The sequence below is a fragment of the Equus quagga genome, chromosome 10, assembly GCF_021613505.1.
Source record: "Equus quagga isolate Etosha38 chromosome 10, UCLA_HA_Equagga_1.0, whole genome shotgun sequence".
Lineage (NCBI taxonomy): Eukaryota > Metazoa > Chordata > Mammalia > Perissodactyla > Equidae > Equus > Equus quagga.
In genome coordinates this window covers 64,126,855-64,152,213 of record NC_060276.1, presented here as the reverse complement: position 1 = coordinate 64,152,213, position 25,359 = coordinate 64,126,855, and the positions used below count along the sequence as shown (strand labels likewise).

The 25,359-nt window shown below is 35.8% G+C and overlaps 1 protein-coding gene across 1 annotated transcript in view; it reads left to right on the top strand.

Moving 5' to 3' along the window:
• ATP7A (ATPase copper transporting alpha) overlaps positions 1-25,359 on the top strand; it is a 132,073-nt gene that overhangs the window by 84,625 nt on the left and 22,089 nt on the right. Inside the window, exons 5-14 of the mRNA XM_046673056.1 lie at positions 4,646-4,852; positions 7,593-7,756; positions 11,922-12,083; positions 13,653-13,729; positions 13,923-14,148; positions 15,253-15,486; positions 16,901-16,992; positions 18,004-18,131; positions 19,087-19,241; positions 19,458-19,592. Of these exons, the coding sequence (XP_046529012.1) occupies positions 4,646-4,852; positions 7,593-7,756; positions 11,922-12,083; positions 13,653-13,729; positions 13,923-14,148; positions 15,253-15,486; positions 16,901-16,992; positions 18,004-18,131; positions 19,087-19,241; positions 19,458-19,592 (1,580 nt within the window). The remainder of the gene's footprint in view (positions 1-4,645; positions 4,853-7,592; positions 7,757-11,921; positions 12,084-13,652; positions 13,730-13,922; positions 14,149-15,252; positions 15,487-16,900; positions 16,993-18,003; positions 18,132-19,086; positions 19,242-19,457; positions 19,593-25,359) is intronic.

The window sequence follows — 25,359 nt, the reverse complement described above, 5'->3', positions numbered from 1 at the left end:
AAATAAATAATTATGAAATCAGAAGAAGAGTTTAAATTGGAAATATTGGAAGTGAAACTCTATCAGGTAGCCATAAAAAATGACTAAAATTAGTTTCAGCAAAATTTAGTTGTATCTATCATTGCTTATAATTTTTAAAATTTTCAAAATGACAGTATTTGAAATTATATTAATTCATATTTCACTAATTCATAATATTGAATTATTCCTCAGAGTTTCTATTAAATTAAAATACTTTGGCATACATGATACATTATGTTGTCAATGATGGACACTACATAAATAAATTTAGTTTACATCAATATCAAACAAATTACTTAGTCTGTGATATTCCTGTTCCTCTTACATATAGATACCCAAATCCTATCAACTTATATCGCATATGGTATAAAATTGAAATATTTTTCACAATCAAATCTGGTGTCTGTCATTACCGTAAGCAAGGACCTCACAAACTTTAAGACTAGACCCCAAAATGGAATTTGTCTTATTCACTTGGGTCTGTATTTTTGCCACTAAAAGCATGGTTCACAGATCAGCAGCATCAGCATCACCTGGGAGCTTGTTAGAAATACAGACTTTCCGGCCCGCTGCAGACCCATTAAATTAAAATCTAAATTTTAATTTTAATAAGCTCTCTAGGGAATACATATGCACATTAAAGTTTGAGATGCACTGGTCGGAATAATTTGCTGCATTGACCTCTGTGAATAAAATCTCAATTAAATCTATATTAACAGTGTTCATATAAGGCAATAAAAATGTAATAGTAAATAATAAATTTTAAATAGCTAGCGTTTGTAAAGTTTTATGTAACAAATGTGAGCAGAGCAAAAGCAACTTTCTAATTACTTTACGTGGCTCCCAAGATGGACTCGAGCAATAGGAGAAATTGTGATCTGACTAGTAAGTGGAATTCAAGAGTACTTGATAGTCTCTGGCACCAGGTCTCTCCTCTACCTAGTCCTCAGGAACCATGAATGCAACACGTTCAGTAACTTTTTACAATAAATTTTACCTCAACCTACAATTGTCAAGAGCCCCAGGAATCGATTATTCAAACAAATAATTTCTAGGAACCTGTTATGTGCCATGAATCTATTAGAACTCGTAACAAACACATTAATGGCCATGAGGAATAGGTAAAAAACCTTGGCATGGTGAACATCACTATAAAAGAATTGACTACAGTGACCCATATTATTGGGATAAAAGATTCACATCAAACGACTGCATTCTGTGTTTCTACTAGAAATCAATGAGTTTAAGATGCCACCAGAATGTGGCTACCCATTTTCTGAATGTGTCAGTGCTGATCCAGGCTTCACAGTCTACCACTATGACCCATTCTCAGACAGAGAGGGATTGGCACATTTCATCTTCATGTCAAACTAGTCCTGGGTGTGCTGTAAATGTTAAAGGAGGGAGCGAGGGGCCGGCCCAGTGGCACAGCGGTTAAGTGCGCACGTTCCGCTTCAGCGGCCTGGGGTTTGCCGGTTCTGATCCTGGGTGCAGACGTGGCACCGCTTGGCAAGCCATGCTGTGGTAGGCATCTCACGTGTAAAGTGGAGGAAGATGGGAATGGATGTTAGCTCAGGGCCAGTCTTCCTCAGTGAAAAGAGGAGGATTGGCAGCAGTTAGCTCAGGGCTAATCTTCCTCAAAAAAAAAAAAAAAAAAAAAGAGGGAGTGAGAAGAATGGGAGTTGCTTTTTATCGTGACCATCAATCTCCTCATTCTCTTAAAAAGACATCATATATGAAGTTGTCCTTTTTTTTAAAAAAAGATTTTATTTTTCCTTTTTCTCCCCAAAGCCCCCTGGTACATGGTTGTATATTCTTAGCTGTGGGCCTTTCTAGTTGTGGCATGTGGGACGCCGCCTCAGCATGGCTTGATGAGCGGTGCCATGTCCACGCCCAGGATTCGAACCGGCAAAACCCTGGGCCGCTGAAGTGGAGTGCGTGGACTTAACCACTCGGCCACGGGGCCGGCCCCTATAAAGTTAAGTCTTCACTCACCAATTAAAGCAAACAAAATACTCAAATTCCTTTCCTTTTTTGTAACTTTTTAATCTTTAACTAATTTCAAACTTACAGAAAAGCTGAAAGAATAGTACAAAGAATTCCTGTTAACCAATTTCACTCAGATTCCCCAGTTGTTAATATTTTACATTTGTTTTATCGTTGTCTTCCTCTGTCGATAGATAGACAGACATACGTACACACACACCCACCTATGTACCACACATACATTTGTCTGCATCTTTTGAGAGTAGGTTGCAGAAATGATGTTTTTAATTTTTTTAAGCCATTTTTCTGATTATATATTTATTCCTCGCATTACTTCAGACACTAAACCTACCAGTTTTGAGGATCAGATTGGAAACCCTTCCTTGAAATTTTTGGACTCTTTTCTGATTGTTGCCTCAAGTGCAGGAAAGTCAACCTTCCTTTTGAATTCATTTAAGGATAAGTCATGTTGCTACAGCCTATAGAAAAGCTAATTTAAAGAAACTAGCCATTTAATTCAATGTGGCTTTTTAATACCTGCACTGCCTCTGTCGAAGATGGAAGCTTCTGCTTTTCTGCTTGCCACTCTCACTGGGGTAAAGGTCACGATTTTATGGATCCTCGTTGAGAGGTCATGCCAAGGTAGCTAAAAGTGACTACCTCTATGACTTAATTTAATACTGTACTTCTAGAGTGTGAAAATGGCAGATGGTATTCTGGGTTACCTCTGGTGCGTGAAATAACTAAATTACTCTGGAAGAAGACCTAAAGTAGTTGGCAGTGTAAACTTTTTTTTCATTGTCCAAGTTCAAAATTAAGTCTTGATATAATTATGAGAGAATAAGTTAAACTCCTGGCTAGATTAAAATAATGGGTTTTTTCCAAAGCCAAAACTATTTTCTTTAGACAAATGAGCCTCTTTTTTGAATTCTTTAACATAGTGGTACTATTTGGTAAATTTTGCCCTCTGTGTTCTAAACAGTGCTCTCATAATCTGAATGAATGAGTATAGTTTTCTAAAATGATTCACTTAAGACCAGAGCCTGACTAATTTTGGAACTGGGAGAATGTAGTCCTTTGCTTTTCAGTGTTCTTTGCCATACCCAGACTGGCAGTACTGTCATCATCTGGGAGCTAGGTGGAAATATAGAATCTTAGGCCCCACCTTACATGTACTGAGTCAGAATCTGCATTTTGACAAGATCTCCCAGGTGATTGTAGTTGCATTAAAACTTAAGAGCCATTATGATACTGATTTGAGAAGTCTAGATCATTATTCATTAGGGAAATGAGCTTTTTTTTTTTTTTTTTGAGGAAGATTAGCCCTGAGCTAACGACTGCCAATCCTCCTCTTTTTGCCAAGGAAGCCTGGCCCTGAGCTAACATCCGTGCCCATCTTCCTCTCCTTTATACGTGGGATGCCTACCACAGCATGGCTTTTGCCAAGCGGTGCCATGTTCGCACCCGGGATCCGAACCGGCGAACCCCGAGCCGCCGAAGCGGAACGTGCACACTTAACCGCTGCACCACTGGGCCGGCCCCGGAAATGAGCTTTTTAAAAAAGTTTCTTCCAAAGATGCCCTTCTTCACCATCCTGAAAACCAACTCTGCTATGCAGGGGTTCCTCTGTGAGCTAGTCAAATAGACCCGAACCAGCTTTTTGCCCAAGAGGAAGCAAGAACAAGTTAGATAGGTTAGTGGAAATTTCCACGTCACCTCTTTTCCTTCTCTCTGCAGGAGAGTAGAACATCTTTGGCTTTTTCGCAGGTGCATGGATGTGCTAGAGAGAGTAATGTCTCCCTGCTTGGGAGGGGGTTAATACTGCAATGGGGAAACGAAAGCATAACAGCAGACTTTCTGAGGCTGCCGGGGAGTTCTGGGATGCTAGGAGCTTCCGCTGTCCCGCAGTCCGTAAACATTCTATGCAGAGAGCCTCTGAGTACTCCTTTGTGCACAATGAAGGTTGCTGACTTCCTCCTTGCCTCTTCTTCCATTGTCCACAAAGATATTTTAATTTAAAAAATACTATATATTAGTGTTAAAAATTCAAACAATGCAGAAGTGTCTATAGAGGAAATGTGTTCATCTGTCATTCTCTTCCTGTCTTAACCCCGTTCCCCAGAAGTAGCCGCCATTACTAGTTTGGTATGTAGCCTCCCAGGCTTTCTCGTGCCTGTTCTCACGTATACATACACTCAAAAAGTTTTTTAAATGATATCATACTGTAATGCTGTTCTGTAAATTGCTTTTGTTCCACTTACTATAGCATGAATTGCTTTAATGCCAGTGTGCAAATCGTTAACATGATGATAAAAATTCATTATAAAAATAAGAGCTATTATCTGTTAACAAACTACTCTCTACCTGGGGTTTGGGAGGAGATAATGGCTGGAAGAACTTGATATGACAAAAGTTTTGTTTATTCAATTAGTTCAGATTTTCCTGAGAACTAGGATGGGCAGTATTGATATTTGAAGTCACTTCCTGGAAAGTGTAAAGATAACATTGCTGAGGTTTGTAGGTCCAAGCTGGTTTTAAAGGAATGGATTGGCAGTACCTGGAGGTGTGGATTGTGATGAATGACAAGGCTGCAGCTGGAGAATACCTCAAATGAACAGAATCTTTCCCTGTCCACCAGATACAAATGAGCCGTTGGTAGTAATAGCTCAGCCCTCTTCGGAAATGCCACTTTTGACCTCAACTAATGAATTTTGTCCTAAAACGATGACACCAACGCACGACAAGGAGGAGGCAAAGACTTCATCTAAGTGTTACATACAGGTCACTGGTATGACTTGTGCTTCCTGTGTAGCAAACATTGAGCGGAATTTAAGACGAGAAGAAGGTGAGAAACTCAACGCCTGTTACTTTGTGTACTAGTTTGAGGACTCTGTCCTTTTTGTCCTCTTATGTGTTTTGTAACCATGTTTATGATTCTTTCCCAGGCCTCATAAAGACTATCAGTCATGTGTAGGACAGCATTGACGTCCTGACAGCCAGTTTTTATTAGTGTTTTGTTCCCTTAGATGTAATTCCTTTATAGTGCCTCATGATCACATTTTAACGTCAATGAAATTTGTGGGAAAATAGCAGAAGGAAATACAAAAGATTACTATCTTTTATGGACCTTGGCTGCAATGAATTTTAAGAAACATATAAATTTTCTGATAAAGCTATGCTTAACACTAACAACTAGGATCCATAAGTTTTAATATTACTATACCCAGACCAAAAACAAGTTTGTTTAGAATTATTGTTCTCTTCCAGAAGTTTTATTGCTGATCTTTGCTTGCAGTAAAAATGTTCAAAAGTTACTTAATATTATGTACAAGTTTTAATTTTAGTTTACAAAATCTTAGGAAATCTACAACTTTCTTTTATTCAGTCATACTCAGATGTTTTAGCTTATAAATTTGCACTGCACTCATAATAATAAACGTCACAGTATGGCATAATAGATTTGTTAACCATACAGATATGTGATTATGTTTAATGAGATTGAAGTCATAGGTTTGGTACTTAGGCAGCCCGAGCCCCTAGTATCTTAATGATACATGCTATTAGTCACAAGGGCCGAATAAGTAAAATTAGTATAAGTTTATCCTCACTATTGGGGAAATAACTCAAAGTTTATATAGTAATAGTATAGGCCTGTGGCCAGTAGAATCATCTTATATATAAGGGCCAGAACATTATTATAACAAAATGTATGTTATACAGAGCCTTCTTCAGCTCAATATTCTGTCTGCATTTTGTCATTTCTGCATCCTTCATTTCAGCCTCCATTATATCTATCTAATTAGAATGCAGTCAAGGCTGAAGTTTATATTACACTTTGATTGATTAAAAAAGAAAAGGAGGGAAGTTGCAAGCAAATGAAAGTAAAAAGTTTGCAAGTTTCCTGTTTAATTTTGGAACCAACTATTTTCAGGCAATTCAGAAATAGCCTTTTTCATGAGACAAGCAATGCCTATGCCAATTACAAATCTTTTTTTAAACAAATCCGTTTGCCTGAATCTTCCAATTATTTCCTACTATCCCCTTTACCACCTCTTAACCCAATTAGGAAATACCATTCGCCTAGCTGGGGTCACTACATTCACTTTTATTTTTAAACTAAGTGACACTGGTCTTTCCTTCATTTAGTCTGCATTACATTTCTAAAAATGAATAGAAAGAGTTCTAATTATAGTTTGAAGTAAGAATTTTAAAAATTATCCATAATTTTGTTTAAGTATGAAATATATTTTGAAATCAGATTTTTCCTTCTATTTCTGTTTGGCTTTAGATTACATTCAACTGGAGTAAAAAGATTTTTCCTACTTTCTCTCTATCCTTCTCTTATTATTGACACTTTCCCATGAAGTGATCCTCTCAATTATTTGGTACCTGCCAAGCCCAGAGTGTAAGCATGTTATATAGAAAACTTAGATTATATTAGGTACTCTGTTTTCTTCTTAAAAACTATTACTAGGTTAATATTTGGTGGGTTTTGTGTTTTTTTTTTTTTTTTTTTTTGGTCAATCCCCAGAGATGACCTCTGGACCATTGATCCCTTCCCCTGTCAGGTAGCTACAGATTCCTAGAAAGAACTGCCCTTTCTGCTATACGGAGTTAATTTTCTTCCTGGTAACGAGAGCAATCGCTGGCCTAGAGAAATGGGACAGTTGTTAACAAAAGGCTTGCACAGAGAACAGCAGGACTGCCATAAAATGAACTCCTTTGTTCTGTTAACAAGTTGTGTGGCACTTTTTCCCCTGGGAATAAGAGCGTTTTAGATTAGTGAGTGTCAGACATAAAACTTGAGAATTTCAAGAAATGACCATTACTTGATAATATCATAATGTGTACATTGGTACATTCTTGGATTCTTTGCTACAACTGCAGTGATTTCCTAAGTATATGAGTTCTTTTCTCTAGGACTCTGTCATATTAGTTTCTAAAAATGCTTGTATTTACGTGATAGGATCTCAACCGAATGCAATTCATGAGCCTTGTTTGGATCCCCATTAAAACCAACTGTGTTAAACAAAGTAATAAACGGTTATGAGACAATTGTGGAAATGTGAATACTGATTGGATATTTGATAATATTGAGGAATTATTTTATTTTAGGTGTGACAATGGTATTATGGCTTTTTTTTTTTAAAGAAGAATCTATCTTTTAGAGATACGTATTTAAATATTTACATATGAAATGATATGATGTCTGGGATTTGCTTCAAAATAATCAGAGTTGAGGGCAGGGAGAAAGTGGGTGGGATATAAATGAAACAAGATCAGGCCAGTATTATTGATAGTTGTTGAAGCTGGGCGATGGGTCCATCAGGTTTATTATGTTGTTCTCTCTTTTGTGTGTATATATATATAATTGAAAATTTCCATAATAAAAAGTTTAAGAAAATAAGGCCCTGTTTTCACATAGTTTTATTTGGTTTTGGTTCAAGACGGTGTAAAAGTTAAGTAATAAATTTCTCCAGATTCACGTTAATCCTTTCACAGTTAAATGAAAAAATAAACTACTATAACATGACTCTTTTTATAAGGAATGTATTCTGAATTGTTTTTCTCATCAATGCTCCTAGGAATATATTCTGTACTTGTGGCTCTGATGGCTGGCAAGGCAGAAGTAAGATATAATCCTGCTGTCATACAACCCCCGATGATAGCTGAGTTCATCCGAGAACTTGGGTTTGGAGCCACTGTAATAGAAAATGCTGATGGCGGAGATGGCATTTTGGAACTTGTTGTAAGTAAGAATTTTTGTGTGATTTAATAAAACTTCCAGAAAAAACATGGTGAAGATTGAGAAAAGAGTCCAAAAGATAATTAAAGGTTGGGAAAATAAGACATAAAAGGAAAATTAAGGAAACTGGAAAATGAAAAGATTAAATATGACTTAATGGTGACCTTCAAGCATAGAATGTAAAAGATAATCATATATCTCTATTAAGAACCAAAAAAGAAGAATTGGGTTTGAATGAATAAATAAAAATCAACATTTCAAATATAGTATCTACCTAGTAGCATGTGAAAGAATAAATTCCAGATGCATTAAAGACTTGAGTTTTATAATTGAAGTCATAAAACCAGCTGCAGGGCCTATTTGTTTAAAATGGTTATTTTCTCCAGCCACGCAATTCAAGTTTTATTCATATAACTTAAACAATTAAAACAAAAAATTTAACCCTGTACCAAAGTAAGTTCCAGCTCGCAAAAAAATTTGAATGGAAAAATTGAAACCCTGAAATTACTAGATGAAGTATTTGGAGCCTTTTTTTTCAATATTATAAAAATCTCAGACATCAGAAAAGTCAAAAGAGTTGTATAGTGGATACCCTCATACACACTACTTAGATTTTACAATTCCATCAGTCCATCAATCCATTGTGTAAATAAGTTTAGACTCACAAAGAAGTTGCAAAAATAGTACAGGGAATTTCCATGTAGCCTCTCCTCAGCCTTCCCCAGTGATAACATCTAATCCATCCTTTAAAAAATACCAGTAGGAAGGGCCTTTCTAAATATCACATCAAAACTCATAAAAGAAAAGATTGATAAATTCAGGTATATAAAAATTTCTTCTTGGGATAAAAACACCATAAATAAATTCGAAAGGCAGGTAAAATAATTGTAATTCATATCATAGATGAAGGTTAATTTTCTTAATATATGAAGAACTGTTATAAATCAATAAGAAAAGAGCCAACAACCCAAAAGAAAGATGGCAAAGGATGTGAACTGGCATTTCACGGAAGAGCCAAAACAGTGCCTCCTTAAAACATATGAAAAGATGTTTAACCTCACTTGTAATAAGAGTAAAGCAAATTAAAACTACATCGAAATGCCATTTTTCATCTGTTAGATCGGTAAAGATAAAAAACAATTTTTTAACCCTGTGTGATCTCTCATCTATTGCTGGTGGAATGTCACTTGATACAAGTACTCAGCAGAGGACTTTGGCAATATCTATCAAAAGTAAAGTCACACATAGCCTTTGCCTCAGAAGTTCCACTTGTAGGAAGTTATCCAACAGACATATCTGCATATGTATGAAATGAAATGTGTACAAAAATGTTCGTTATATATTGTTTATAATAGCAAAAGATAGAAAATAACTAAATGTCAGTCATTGGGGACTAGGTAGCTAGATTATGGTACATCCATACTATGGGATACTAAGCAGCTATTAAAAAGAATGGGTAGGTTTTTATTTTTTAAAGACTTCTAGAAATTAATAGCTTTATTGAAATATAATTCACATACCCTAAAACTTGCCCTTTTAAAGTATACAGTTCAGTGGTTTTTTAGTATATTCTCAGAGTTGTGCAACTGTCACCACTATCTAATTTCAAAGCATTTTCATCACTCCCAAAAGAAACCCCATACCTATTAGCAATCACTCCTCATTCTGGATGTTATTCATTTGAGTCTTTTCTTTTTTCCCTTGTTCAGTCTAGTTTGTCAATTTTGTCGATCTTTTTAAAGAACCAACTTTTGGTTTTATTGATTTTCTCTATTCTCTCTCTTGTTAATATTCACTCTAATCTTTATTAGTTCCTTCCTTCTCCTTGCTTTAGGTTTAGGTTGCTCTTCATTTTGTGGTGTCCTAAGGTGGGAGGTTAGGTTATTTATTTGAGATCTTTCTTATTTTTTAATATTAGCATTTACAGCTGTAAATTTCCCTATAGGCACTGCTTTCATTTCAGTTATTGTACTTTTCAACTCTAGACTTTCCACTGGGCCTTTTTAATAACCTCTATCTCTTTACTGATATTCTCTATTTGGTGAGGTACTGTTATCATACTTTCCTTCAATTCATTAAACATGGTTTTCTTTAGTTCACTGAATATATTTAAAATAGCTGATTTAACATCTTTGCCTAGTGAGTCCAATGTCTGGGCTTCTTCAGGAACAGTTTCTATTGATTTTTTTTTCCTGTGTGTGGGCCACACTTTCTTGTTTCATTGCATGTCTCACAATTTTTTGTTGAAAATATAGTGTGGTAACTCTGGAAATAAGATTCTTACCCCCTCCTCAAGGTTGTTGCTGTTTGTCATTGTTATTATTTGTTTAGTGACTTTTCTGAACTAATTCTATAAAGTCTATATTCTTTGTTGTGTGTGGCCACTGAAGTCTCTACTTGGTTAGCTCAGTGGTCAGCTAATGATTGTACAGAGATTTCCTTAAATACCTGGAACCAGTAAGTTTCCCAGTCTTTGCTGAGGAGCTGTGTAACGTTGGGGCATGCCTTCAATGCTCTAGCATGCAGTTGTCAGTTTTGCCTTAGCCTTCACTTCCTCCTTCTGCAGGACCTAAAGGTCAGCCTGACGTGAGAGATTAGGGCCTTTTCAGATCTTTTCTGAGCATGCACACAGCCCTGGACATGTGCATAACCCTATGCATGAGCGTGGCCTGCTAGATTCCTAGGAATATGTTGGAACTCTTATGAACATCTTGCTTCCCAGCTTTTCCTTTTAGGGTTTTTGGTTAGGCTATTGTTTGCCCCGACTGTTTTCCATTGACTCAGGCAGCCACAAGGTTAAATAATTGCCTCTGATTGTTTTTGAGAAATTCTCCCTGGGAAAAGGCTTTTTGTACTCGCTGAGCTCTGGTTAGGACAAACACAGACATCTTTGCAAGTAGGATATTTCAGAGAACCATCAGACAGGTAAAATAGTGTTACTTTTCTGGGAATGAGTCTTCAAAGGAACTCTAACCCTTTTCTGCCCTATCTGGTGGCTTCCCTGATGCTGTTTTCCACCATGATTGTGGGCTTTTGGTCTTCATGGCTACCACAGAGCTGGAGGGGACAGAGTGGGAATAAGGCAAATTATAATGCCACATAGCTTGCTGTTTTATCAGAATTTATCTGATTTTCTTGAATAAATGCTTCCTGGATTGCTGCAAGCTTTTGTTTAATTTCTAAATTTCTGAAAAAGTTCCTTCCGATAATTTTTGTCAGTTTTCTCATTGCTTCTATGGAGAGAAGAATTTCCCTTCAGTAGATATTCTTGAATAAATACTTCATAATTTGTTGTATACACTTTGGTCACTTCTCAGAGTCTTTCAGTGGTTGTTTTTTGAAACTTTTGTCCAGTTTTATCATTGCCTTTTGGGGAAAGGATTTGCTGAGCTCTTCACAGAGTCATGCTAGAAGTCCTGACCCTCCATTTTAGAATTTAATACCCAACTGAACTATAACCTCACTCAAGACATGGGGTAGGGGCTGGCCCGGTGGCATGGTGGTTAAGTCCGCACGTTCTGCTTTGGCGGCCCAGGGTTCACCAGTTCGGATCCCAGGTGCAGACATGGCACCGCCTGGCCAGCCATGCTGTGGCAGGCATCCCACATATGGAGTGGAGGAAGATGGGCACGGATGTTAGCTCAGGGCCAGTCTTCCTCAGCAAAAAAAGGAGGATTGGCAGCAGTTAGCTCAGGGCTAATCTTTCTCAAAAAAAAAATAAAAATAAAAAAGTAACATTTAAAAAAAATAGACATAGGGCAAAATACATTTTTAGACAAAGGTAGAACATGTTTGTCATCCATTAACCTCCACTGAAAGTAATACTAAAAGCTATACACTTCAGCAGCATGAAAAAAAATCTAGAGGAAAGCAAAGCATTGAATACAAGAAATAATGATAGATATCAAATCCTCTACCACTTCCTTGACAGGAATAGGGAGACTATTAATGAGATCCTCTACTATTTAACTTATTGCAGCTGGGACCATATCTTTGTTCTGTGTGATACAAAACGGTGTTTTAATGATCATATCTAAAGCGTGTTAGTAGTGCAGATAAGATCTGTGTTAATTCCATGTTACAACAGTTCTTTTAGTTTAAATTAATAACTCATGTTTGATGGAGGAAACAGTATATTTCTGGTTAACGAAGCGTTTGTCTTTAACAGGTGAGAGGAATGACATGTGCCTCCTGTGTACATAAAATAGAGTCTACCCTCACAAAACACAGAGGGATCTTCTACTGCTCTGTGGCCCTGGCAACCAACAAAGCACATATTAAATACGATCCAGAAATTATTGGTCCCAGAGATATTATCCATACAATTGAAGTAAGTGCCAAGATTTTGCATTTCTGTGTTCTTACCGGTTCAGTCAGCACTCCCTTGAATCACTTCTGGTTTGTATCAGATAGAGACAGTGAAAAAAATCTGACCCCTTCGTTTACTGTAAACAACATCTGCCTCAAGATTTAATGTAAATGTGTCTGCGTTTTTTTTTTTTGGTCTTTATCAAGAAGAGTTAGGCAAAGGCACATTGGCACTATTAATCAGGTGCAGGCTTAAGGTAGAACCACAAATCATTTAGAAAATGGAAGTAAAATACAATTTGTTTTGAGTAAGGTTCATGTTAATCACTAAGAAAGTGGAGCATCCTGCTAGATGCTTTATTGTTTGTTAGGTCAAAGCAAATGATGTATTTTTAAGTTAAAGTAAGAATTTTAAAAGACCAAATCCTTTTCATTGTGACAAATTCATCCTGTGTTCTTCAATTAATCTTAAGTGGTAGTACATTTGAACGTGCTTGAAAAGTTTCAGTGTGGTATAGCATTGGTGTTCTAATGATCTAAAGTATATTATGGTTCAGATAAGATCCTATTAGTTTAGGTAATAATACCATTAACATCTTTGTGGAGCTGAGATTATTGAGTATCTACTATGTGCCAGTTACCAAGATTGCAAAGCTTCAACTCTTTTAATTTAATTCTCACAAGAATGCTGTCATCTTCATTTTGGAGGTGAGGAAACTCAGGTTAAGAGAAGTTAAGTCACCTGCCCAAAGTCACATAGCTAGTAAGTGTCATAGCTGGGATTTGAGCCTAATCTGACTCCAAAGCTTGTGCTTGCTCTTTTCGCTGTGTTACATTGCCAACAAACATAAGATGGCAGCATTTTCCTTAGCACTTGAAAGTATAGTGTATGTTACTGTCTATGCTCATGAGTCTTACTTAGGTGTAGTTTTCTTTTTATACTTTGTTTTATTGAGGAACATTTTTGTTTGTGTTTTTTTCTGATAGAACAAGAGTAAAGACTGCATATGCAAGGCGTTAAATAATAGATTTAATATGGGCTAGCTTTTGTGGCCTATTATTCAATTTTCTGTACTTGTTCAGGGGATGGATGGATGGATAGGTAGATGTCAAAGCTAAAATTTTTTAGAAAGTGATTAATATACATCGGTACTAGTAGATGATGCTTGTCTAAACATAAAATATATGTTTTTACTGCTGAATTCTTTCTTAGTAGGTCATCAAACACTCTGTCAGCCTGACCAAGGAACAGATTCTGCTTTTTTCCAAAATTGCTTATTGGAGGCTTTAGTTTACTTTTTGTTATAATAGGAACCTCTACTGAGGACAGCTGCGCTTGAGTTAAATCATTAATTTGAGAACAGTAGGAAGATGTTAACTAGACTTGAGGAAATATTCCTTTCTTTGATGAAAGATTAGAAACAAAGGTAATTAAGGGAAGGAAGCACATTTTCATCTTTGTATTTCCCAGATTGACTTGCACCCAGTAATTGAATTGAATTGTTCTTAATGACAATACCATGGCTTAGAATTTCTCTATATAATATTTATGTGTTCAGTGAAATAATTGTTTTCTCATGAATTTCCTTAGAGCTTAGGTTTTAAAGCTTCTTTGGTCAAGAAGGATCGGTCAGCAAGCCACCTAGACCATAAACGAGAAATAAGACAGTAAGTACTTTCAGAGTGTCAGTGAAAAACAGATTTTGACTCCTCGTTACAAATTTAATATCCTCTTAGCATGTGGGTTTTTATAACATCATCCCTATACTGGGTGGAGTGGTCACAATTTATATTTCTCTATAGTACATAGAATCTTTAACCATTAACTACTTACTAAAATGAGTTTTCTTTTCTATATAAGATGGAGACGGTCCTTCCTTGTGAGCCTATTTTTCTGTATTCCTGTAATGGGGCTGATGATATATATGATGGTTATGGACCACCACCTTGAAACTCTTCACCATAATCAGAACATAAGTCAAGAAGAAATGATCCACATTCATTCTTCTATGTTCCTGGAGCGCCAGATCCTGCCAGGATTGTCCATTATGAATTTGCTATCCTTTTTATTGTGTGTACCTGTACAGGCAAGTGAAATGTTAGCAAGTGTATTTAATAATGAAAAATAGCCAAAATGTGGCAGGCAAGGCTATTTTCAGTTGCAGATCAGATATTAGCCAGAAGTCTGATTATTTTATGCTGGATGCTTTACAAAAATAATCTTAGACTGAGTGGTTAGTTAAAGTAGATAATAAATTCCACTTAACTCCTTAAGGATATTGTTTAGTGACAAACAGAGAATAAGAGTGCAATTCATATTCAGATATGAATTTGGTATTCATATCTGCTATTGGATATAACTTTATATTTAAATTTACATTATTATAATAATAAAATATATTTAATATTTTATATTAAATATATTAGAACCAATTATATTTATATTAATTCTATTAAATACATTATAAATATGTTTTAAATTTATTATATAAAATAAAGTAATTATAATAATTATTATATTATATTATTGTTTTTGTTATTTCTCCCTGGCACTTGAGTTCATTACTTTCTGTATGTTTTCAGTTCTTCTCTTTATCTCCAAGATAAACTTTTACTGTGAAACACTTCCATCTAAGTGTTCATCTAATAAATTCCTAATTTAATTCCTAGTCTAATAACAAATCTGTTCCTTTTTCTGACCCTTATAAAAGGCAATAATGATTTTTAAAACATCGTAGTATGTTTCTTTATACTAATGAAAAATAAGCTTTTCAGTTAAGTTTTCCAACAAAAACAGCCACAGATCCCATAGCTTGTGATATACCACTTAGGTTAAATTTTGGAAAGGGGGAGGTGAGTTTTATATAAAAAATCCTTGTTAGAAGAATGTAATTCTTTCCCCAGTTCAAAAAGAAAAATCCAAGAACCATGTGACTATGCTTATATTATGAAATATCCATTGGATCATAGAGGACAGTTGCCAAGGGCTTGCACAGAGATTTGAATCCCTACAAACACATCTCTGCTAAAATACAAACACTATCGGTGCAGCTTAGAATCTCTCCTTAGTGTTTATGGATTAGATAAAAGCCAAAGGAAGTTAACATTGATACTGTATCTTAGCTATTGAGGTATATATGTGAATTTCCGCATTTTTTAAAAAAGCAATGATTATTGTTTCTATATTACAGTTTTTCGGAGGCTGGCACTTCTACATTCAGGCCTACAAAGCACTGAAGCATAAAACTGCGAATATGGACGTGCTGATTGTGCTGGCCACCACCATTGCATTTGCCTATTCTTTGGTTATTCTTCTGGTTGCAATGTATGAGAGAGCCAAAGTGAACCCTATTACTTTCTTTGACACGCCTCCTATGCTTTTTGTGTTTATTGCACTAGGCCGGTGGCTGGAACATATAGCAAAGGTAAAGTAAGAAAGACTGACATTTGTTAAAATCTTGTGTGGAGAAATGACCATAATATTTTCTAGACCACGTACTGGGAATATACATTGATTTATGTAGTTAACCATTTACTGAAGGAAGTGTTTTTGGGCAACATTTTATTTTTTTTTGAGGAGGATTAGCCCTGAGCTAACTGCTGCCAGTCCTCCTCTTTTTTGCTGAGGAAGCCTGGCCCTGAGCTAACATCCCTTCCCATCTTCCTCTACTTTATATGTGGGACGCCTAGCACAGCATGGCATCCCAAACGGTGCCATGTCCGCACCCGGGATCCGAACTGTGGCGAACCCTGGGCCGCTGAGAAGCAGAACGTGCGCACTTAACCACTGTGCAACCGGGCCAGCCCCTGGGCAATATTTTAAGTTAAATATTCCTTTGGAAGATTTATCAAATTTATGGAATTAATACTGTAGATAGTATCATATGTCCATGTTTATTTTGAGAGAGACATTTGAGCAGTACTTGTTTTATTTATTTATATCACGTTATTAATGGAAAACTTAGTGTGACCACAAGATTTTGAATAATGATGGAAAAAGATTCACCTGTAATCCCATGCTATAATGGAACTCACTTTCTAATCCTGTTTTACATACGATTATATTTTACAGAGTGGCAAACATAGTTTACATACCACTTTCTACTCTTAACACTATAAGGTTTTTTCCTCCTTTTTGCAGTCTAGATAATTATTTGGTATTTCTGCATAATATTCTGTCAAATCAATCTGCTGTAATTTACTAAACCATTCTGGTTTTGTTCTCAATTAGAATGTTTCTAATTTTTAATTTTAGATAATCCTGCGTTAAACATATTCATGTCTAATAGTTATTTCTATTGAATTAGTATCTTAAGATAAATTACAAAGGATATGATTAAAGGGCATACACCTTTCTATGGCTCATGCCACACACGGTAACAATTTTTGCCAGCAAGGGTATGTTAATAAAGTTGTTTTACTACTACTTCATCAGCATTTACTCCTGTCTAAATTCTCGCTAAGTTAGTAGGCATTAGATGGTATCATGGAGTTGCTTTAGTTTGCGTTTCTTCTATTAATAGCAGGGATAAACATTTTTCCACATATTAGGTATTATATTTCTTCTTAAATGAATTACCTGTTCATGTCCTTTGCCCTTGTACCTATTGGGTTCCTGATGTTTTTATTAATTTACATTGTTTATTTATAAATTATACCTAGTAATACATTTTATATTTGTGTACTTCGTATTTTTGAAGTGAAACATTTTCTCATTTGAACTAATTAATATTCCTAAAGCTGCCTTTTGAGTAAATGTTAAAGATTGTATCTTTATTTTAGGTAAGACTTGAGCTTTTTCTTCCTCAGCATTGTTAACATGTTTGTTTTAATTTATAGGGCAAAACCTCAGAGGCTCTTGCCAAGCTAATTTCACTACAAGCTACAGAAGCAACTATTGTAACTCTTGACTCTGATAATATCCTCTTGAGGTATTTATCTTCATTCTTCCCCCTTCTCTTTTCTAACTTCTTATGAAAAATATCATATATATATACAGAAGTAGAGAGAAGGGTATGATGAACCTACATAATCTGTCTCTCACATTCAGCAATTCTTTGTATTTGCCACCCTTCATCTATGCATCCTATCTTTCTTTCTCTTGTTGTGGTAGTAGTTTAAAGTAAATCCCAGTCATATTGTTTTACTGCTAAATATTCCTGTAGTATCTCTGAGAAAAGGACATATTCTTATATAACTATAATACCATATTGCATCTACCAAAATGAACAATAATTCCTTAATATCATCTAATACGCAGTCCTTATTCATATTTCTCCCTTTGTCTCCAAAATGTTTTAAGTTTCTTAGTTTAAGATGGAATTTAAACAAGATCTATTCATCATTGCATTTGACTGACGTGTTTCTTTTAATCTACACAGCTCCTCCCTCCCTCCTCCCCTCCTTGCTTCCTCCCCACTCCTCCCTGTCTCTACAGTTGGTTGGTGAAAGAAACATCCATCAGTTGTCCTGTAGAATATCCCACAGTCTGAATTTGTCTCTTTGCTTCCTTGTGGTGCCATTTAACTTGTTCTATAACTCCTGTGTTACCTGTAAACTGGAAGTTAGAGCTAAAGGCTTGAAAAGATTTCACTCTTTTGTATTTCTCATTTGTATACTCATAAAATTGTTTAGGCAAATTTACAGAAATAAATTGTTTAGTGAAATAAAACCCCATTATATTATTTTCTAAAGCTTTCATTTATTCATTCAATGACTGTCCTACAAATATTTAGAGTGCCTACTTTGAGCCAGGTACTGAGCTGTTCCCCAGCAGTGGACAGGACTGACATTGCAGTTGCTAGCTTAAATAGAGCTTCTGGCTTCCAGTGGTAGCAATTGTGGAGCCACAAGTTTGACATGAGCTAAATAAAAAGCTCGCATGGACGGATCAGGCTGAGAAGCATATTGTCACGATGCTTTTTGTTTTAACTCACATTCAGTGAAGAACAAGTGGATGTGGAACTTGTACAACGTGGAGACATCATTAAAGTGGTTCCAGGAGGCAAATTTCCAGTGGATGGTCGTGTTATTGAAGGACATTCTATGGTAGATGAGTCTCTCATCACAGGTATGTTCTTTCAGAGGATCATGACATGAAAGTGAAGTGAATCCAAAGTGTTAATTCAAAATAGGCATGAAAGGTAAAGAGCTTTTTGTAGAAAGTATGGAATGAGTATATAATGAGCAAAGGCAATATGAGTTCTTTTTAAGAGTATATTAAATCAATTTATACAGGTTTACTTTGTGGTTTTAGTTATGCTACTCAAGGCTCTTTTTACTGAGGATTGTTAATTACTAGAATGTATAGCCAAAGGAAGTTTTCATTCTGCTGTAGAGCCCAATAGACTTAGGTAAATTTTCCAGGGCAAATACTATTTTGTCTTCCTGCTCTAAAGACTGGTCTAGTCTGAGCTGGCATAGGACTCCAGGTTTTCCCACATCCGGGTCTGCTCTAAGGGAGCAGACCTGGAGCAGTTTGAGAGATCTTACGTAACTAAGGCCAATCCAGAGCAGAAGCAAAATAACACCTTTCCTCCTTCAACCCTCAGGATGGTGCCGGAAGAAGCTCAGCTTATGGACTATGTGGAAATCATTTAGGACTCTGTTTCTCAATAGGGGTGCTACTGCCAGTTTGGATGGCACAACTCTTAGTACCAGGGGACTGTCTTACACATCGTAGTAAATTTAGTATCCCTGACCCTGGCTCACTAAATTGGAGTAGCAGCACCCCATGTCTCCCCAGTAGTTATTACAAACAAGAACTCCCTTTTGGAGCTCCAAAAGTATCTGCCAACAAGAGCTAACATATTAGGTTTTCCCAGTTTAAGATATGCACCCCTGGGCTTGGCCCAGAATTGATATAAGGGAAGAGGTAGGGCAACTTTCACCTAGGCATTTGTCCAGATTCTATTTCAGAAATAAGAATCTCTTTTCTAGATATTTTTTTGACTTAACAAATAATGGTACATTTCAAGATAGTGTTTATTTATGCTCGCTAAATCTTATCTTTATTCCTTATACAGGGGAGGCAATGCCTGTGGCCAAGAAACCTGGCAGCACAGTAATTGCTGGTTCCATTAACCAGAATGGGTCACTACTTATCCGTGCAACCCACGTTGGAGGAGACACAACCCTTTCTCAAATTGTCAAACTTGTGGAGGAGGCGCAAACATCCAAGGTAACTTAACTCCCTAGGAGAAAGAGAAAGTATTTTCCTTAAAGCCTGCTCAGTATAAATCTTCATCTAGTTTTTGTGTTTTCCCTTCATTCTCATTGCATTAATATGGAGTTTATTAAAATATTTCTCTTTGTGCTCAATATGAAATATACTCTGTATTTATTATCAGAAAAGGAGACTTTTGATATACTTATTATTATTATTATTTAATTCTAGGCTCCTATCCAGCAGTTTGCAGACAAACTCAGTGGCTACTTTGTTCCTTTTATTGTTATTGTTTCCATTGCTACCCTCTTGGTTTGGATTATAATTGGATTTCTGAATTTTGAAATTGTGGAAGCCTACTTTCCTGTAAGTGACTTCTAACAACTCTTTACCGTATGTAGAACAATTTGTGAATCTTTTACATAAGTAACTAAATGGAAAATACTATTATCTTTAAGGGACTGGAGTGGGAAGGTGATAAGAATAACATTTGCATTTATGTAAAAGTAAAAGATTGCCTTTTGAAGAGATTTTTTTCATGATGGCTTGTGATTTTCTAAAAGCAAGTACTGAACTTTTACCTTTTATACTTAGTCTTATTCCCAGCATGATTTTACTTTCACAAAGGACTGTAGATATATTGAGGAAAACCTTGGGATCTCAGCTCTGCCACGTCCCATCAATGTGATCTTAGGTCAACTTAATTTCTCTCTCAGCTTCAGTTTCCTCATCTATAAAGTGAGATTTTAGTAATACCCATCCTGCATAACTTGCAGTTGTGAAAGTCAAATAAGATGATATATTAGAAACACTTTGTAATTTATTAAATGTTTTATAAATATAAGATAATATTAGTGCCTGTTCCTCTCTAGTTGTATGATAGTCTCTAAAGTATGGTGTCATAAAGTGGTAAAGTGGACCTGGCCATGCTTCATATTAGAGATATAACCTTTAAATCGCTTAACTTTTCTTATCCTCACTTTTGTCATTTGTGATGTACTGATAATAATACCTAAATTGCAGGATTGGGATTAATATAGGTGAAAATATACACATATGACATATATGAAAGCATGAGCTTAGATATCTATGAAAGTCCATTCCAACTCTGTTTCTATACGGATATGTAACTCCTAGATGAACACTTAGTTTAAGCATTTGAGAACTTAGTAAAAATCTAGCATTGTAAAACCAGTACTACTAAGAAAGGCTTCCTTTATTGTTTCTTTATTTTAAAAAATGCCATGCTGTACACTGTTTCATGCTTTATCCCTTCAATTATAGAACAAGTAGAATAGTAACAACTATGTATCTATTCCATGATATGGTCATTAGGATAATATAAAAAAGTTTCTTTTGATGATTCCCATTAGTTAAGTACACATTGAACAAGAGGATGTCTGGGGAGTATTTTGGAATGTGTATCCTTCAGAATTTTTTTCTCATGAGTTCAGGGGTTCTTAGGAGATTTTCCTAATACTGTCAATTGTATTTACCCACACAAGTAATATTGAATGTCACTAAGCCCTATACTACTAGATATACTCAGTTCACATTGTTACAGTGAAAATAATTTTATAGAAATGTGATTAAGCTCCCTTTGCATGCTGGGTGATTGGATGAATTTTTTTCATTATCTTTAAAGAACAGTGGAAACTGCTGGGCCTCAAAAGGCATCTCTTACGTAAGGCCACGTCTCCAAGATCAGGAGATATAGCTGACTCACCTAATACATAGATATAAGCACAGAGAAAGAGGCATAATGAGGAGGCAAAGGAATACATTCCAAATAAGGGAACAGGACAAAACTCCAAAAAAGAACTAAATGAAATAGAAATAAACAATCAACCTGACAAGGAGTTCAAACAAGGAGTCATAAGGATGCTCACTGATCTTGGGAGAAGACTGGATGAACACAGTGAGAATGTCAACAAAGAATTGGAAACTGAAAAAAACCCAATCAGAAATGAAGAATACAATACTGGAAATGAAAAATTCACTAGAGGGACTCAATAGCAGAGTAGATGATACAGAAGAACGGATCAGTGAGCTGGACAAAAGACTAGAGGAAATCACTCAAACTGAACGGATAAAGGAACAAAGAATTAAAAAGAATGAGAACAGTCTAAGGGAACTCTGGGACGATATCAAGCGCACTAACAATTGTATTATAGGTGTCCCAGAAGGAGAAGAGAGAGACAAAGGGGCAGAGAATCTATTTGAATAAATAATAGCTGAAAACTTTCCTAACCTAAGGAAGAAAACAGACATCCAAGTACAGGAAGCACAGAGAGCACCAAACAAGATAAACTTAAAGAAACCCACACCAAGACATATTGTAATTAAAATGTCCAAAATTAAAGGTAAAGAGAGAATCCTAAAACCTGCAAGATAAAGGCAACAAGTGACATAGAAAGGAAAGCCCATAAGGCTATCAGCAGATTTCTCAGCTGAAACCCTAAAGGCTATTTAAAGAGCTGAAAGGAAAAACCCTACAGCCAAGAATACTCTACCCAGTAAGATTATCATTCAGAATGGAAGGAGAGAGAGTTTCCCAGACAAGCAAAAATTAAAGAAGTTTATCACCAAGAAACCAGTTCTACAAAAAATGCTGAAGGGACTTATTTAAGTGGGAAAGAGAAGACCACAAATAGGGATAAGAAAATTATCAAAACAGAGAAAAAGGAAGCAGGCAATAAAATCACTGGTAAAGGCAAAAATACACTAAAGGTAGCAGATCAACCACCTATGAAGATAATATGAAGGTTAAAAGACAAAAGTACTAAAATTACCTATTTCAATGATAAGAGGGTAATAGATAGACACATACAAAATAAGAGATATGATTCAGAAACATAACATGTGGGAGGAGAGGAGTAAAAGAGTAGAGCTTTTAGAAAGAGATCAAACTAAAGAGACTATCAACTCACTATAGATTGCTATATATGTAGAGTTTTATATATGAACCTCATGGTAATCACAAACCAGAAACCTATAATAAATAAACAAGTAAGAGAAAGGAAATCAAACACATTACCAAAGAAAGCCATCAAACCACAAGGGAAGAGAGCAAGAAAAGAAGAAAGGAACAGAGAAGAATGACTAAAACACCCCCCAAAAAAGTGACAAAATGGCAATAAATACATATTTATCAACAGCTACTTTAAATGTCAGTGGACTAAATGCTCCAATCAAAAGGCATAGGGTAGCCAATTGGATAAAAAAAACAAGGCCCATATATATGCTGCATACAAGAGACATACTTAAGACCTAAAGACATCACAAACTGAAAGTGAAAGGATGGAAAAAGATACTCCAGCATGGGAAAGAAGTGAAAGCTGGGGTAGCAATACTTAGATCAGACAAAGTAGACTTTAAAACAAAAACTGTAACAAAAGACAAAGAAGGGCATTACATAATGATAAAAGGAACAATCCAAAAAGAAAATGTAATACTTGTAACTACCTATGCACCCAACATAGGAGCACCTAAATATATAAAGCAAGTATTAACAGGCATAAAAGGAGAAATAGACAGTAACGCAATAATACTAGGGGACTTTAACACTCCACTTAGACCAATGGATAGATCATCCAAACAGAAGATTAATAAGGAAACATTGGCCTTAAGTGACACATTAGGCCAGATGGACTTAGTAGACATATACAGAACATTCCATCCAAAAACCACAGAATACACATTCTTTTCAAATGCATATGGAACATTCTCCAGGATACATTACATATTAGGCCACAAAACAAGCCTCAAATTTAAGAAGATCGAAATAATACCAACCATCTTTTCTGACCACAGCAGTATGAAACTAGAAATCAACTACAGGAAGAAAATCAAAAAAGCCACAAATATGTGGAGATTAAACAAAATGCTACTGAACAATTATTGAGTCAATGAAGAAATCGAAGGAGAAATCAAAAAATACCTGGAGACAAATGAAAATGAAAATACAGCATGCCAAAATCTATGGGATACAGCAAAAGTGGTTCTAAGAGGGAAGTTCACAGCAATTGAGGCCTACCTCCACAAACAAAAGTCCCAAATAAACAATCTAACAGTGCACCTAAGGGAACTGGAAAAAGAACAACAAAGTCTAAAATCAACAGAAGGAAGGAAATAATAAAAAAGCAGAAATAAGTGAAACAGAGACTAAGAAAACAATAGAAAAAACCAATGAAACCAAGAACTGGTTCTTTGAAAAGATAAACAAAATTGACAAACCTTTAGCTAGACTCACCCAGAAAAAAAAGAGAAGGCTCAAATAAACTAAGTCAGAAATGAAAGAGGAGAAATTACAACAGACACCTCAGAAATACAAAAGATTATACAAGAATACTGTGAAAAGGTACACACCAACAAATTGGATAATATAGAAGAAATGGATAAATTCTTAGAGTCATACAGCCTTCCAAATCTGAAACAAGAAGCAGTAGAGAATTTGAATAGACCAATCACCAGTAAGGAGATCAAAACAGTAATCAAAAACCTCCCCAAAAATAAAAGTCCAGGACCAGCCGGCTTCCCTGGTGAATTCTACCAAACACTCAAAGAAGACTTAATAGCTATCCTTCTCGAACTCTTCCAAAAAATTGAAGAGGAGAGGAAATTTCCTAACATATTCTACAAAGCCAACATTATCTTCATACCAAAACCAGACGAGGACAACACAAAAAAAGAAAATTACAGGCAAATATCACTGATGAACATTGATGCAAAAATCCTCAACAAGATACTAGCAAATTGAATACAACAATACATTAAAAAGATCACACACCATGATCAAGTGTGATTTATTCCAAGAATGCAGGGATGGTTCACCATCTGCAAATCAATCAACATGATACACCACATTAACAAAATGAGGAATAAAAATCACATGGTCATCTTAATAGATTCAGAGAAAGCATTTGACAAGATACAGCATCCATTTATGATAAAAACTCTAAATAAAGTGGGTATAGAAGGAAAATACCTCAAGATGATAAAGGCCGTATTTGACAAACCCACAGCTAATATTGTTCTCAATGGAGAAAAACTGAAAGCTATCCCTCTAAGAATAGGAACCAGACAAGGATGCCCACTTTCACCACTCTTATTTAACATAATATTGGAAGTCCTAGCCAGAGCAATCATGCAAGAAAAAGAAATAAAATGGATCCAAATTGGAAAAGAAGATGTGAAACTGTCACTATTTGCAGATGACATGATTTTATATATAGAAACCCCTAAAGAATCTGCTGAAAAACTTTTAGAAATAATAAATGAATGCAGTCAAGTTGAAGGATACAAAACCAACATACAAAAATCAGTTGCATTTCTGTACACTAAGAACAAAGTAGCAGAAAGAGAAATTAAGAATACAATCCCGGGGCCAGCCCAGTGGCGCAGCGGTTAAGTACGCACGTTCTGCTTTGGCGGCCTGGGGTTCATCGGTTCAGATCCTGGATGTGGACATGGCACCGCTTGGCAAGCCATGCTTTGGTAGGCATCCCACATATAAAGTAGGGGAAGATGGGCATGTATGTTAGCTCAGGGCCAGTCTTCCTCAGCAAAAAGAGGAGGATTGGCAGCAGTTAGCTCAGGGCTAATCTTCCTCAAAAAAACAAATACAATCCCATTTATAATTGCAACAAAAAGAATAAAATACCTAGGAATAAACTTAACCAAAGAGGTGAAAGATCTGTACACCAGAAACTATAAAACATTGTTTAAATTGAAGAAGACACAAAGAAACGGAAAGATACTCTGTGCTTTTGGATTGGCAGAATTAACAGTTAAAATGTCCATACTTCCTAAAGCAATCTATAGATTCACTGCAATCCCTATCAAAATTCCAACAGCATTTTTCACAGAAATGGAACAAAGAATCTTAAAATGTATGTGGAACAACAAAAGACCCCCAATAGCCAAAGGAATCCTGAGAGAAAAAAGTAAAGCTGGGAGTATCACACTCCCTGATTTCAAAATAGACTACAAACCCGTAGTAACCAAAACAGCATGGGACTGGCACAAAAACAGACACACAGATCAATGGAACAGAATCTAGAGCCCAGAAATAAACCCACACATATATGGACAGCTAATTTTCAATGAAGGAGCCAAGAACATACCATAGAGA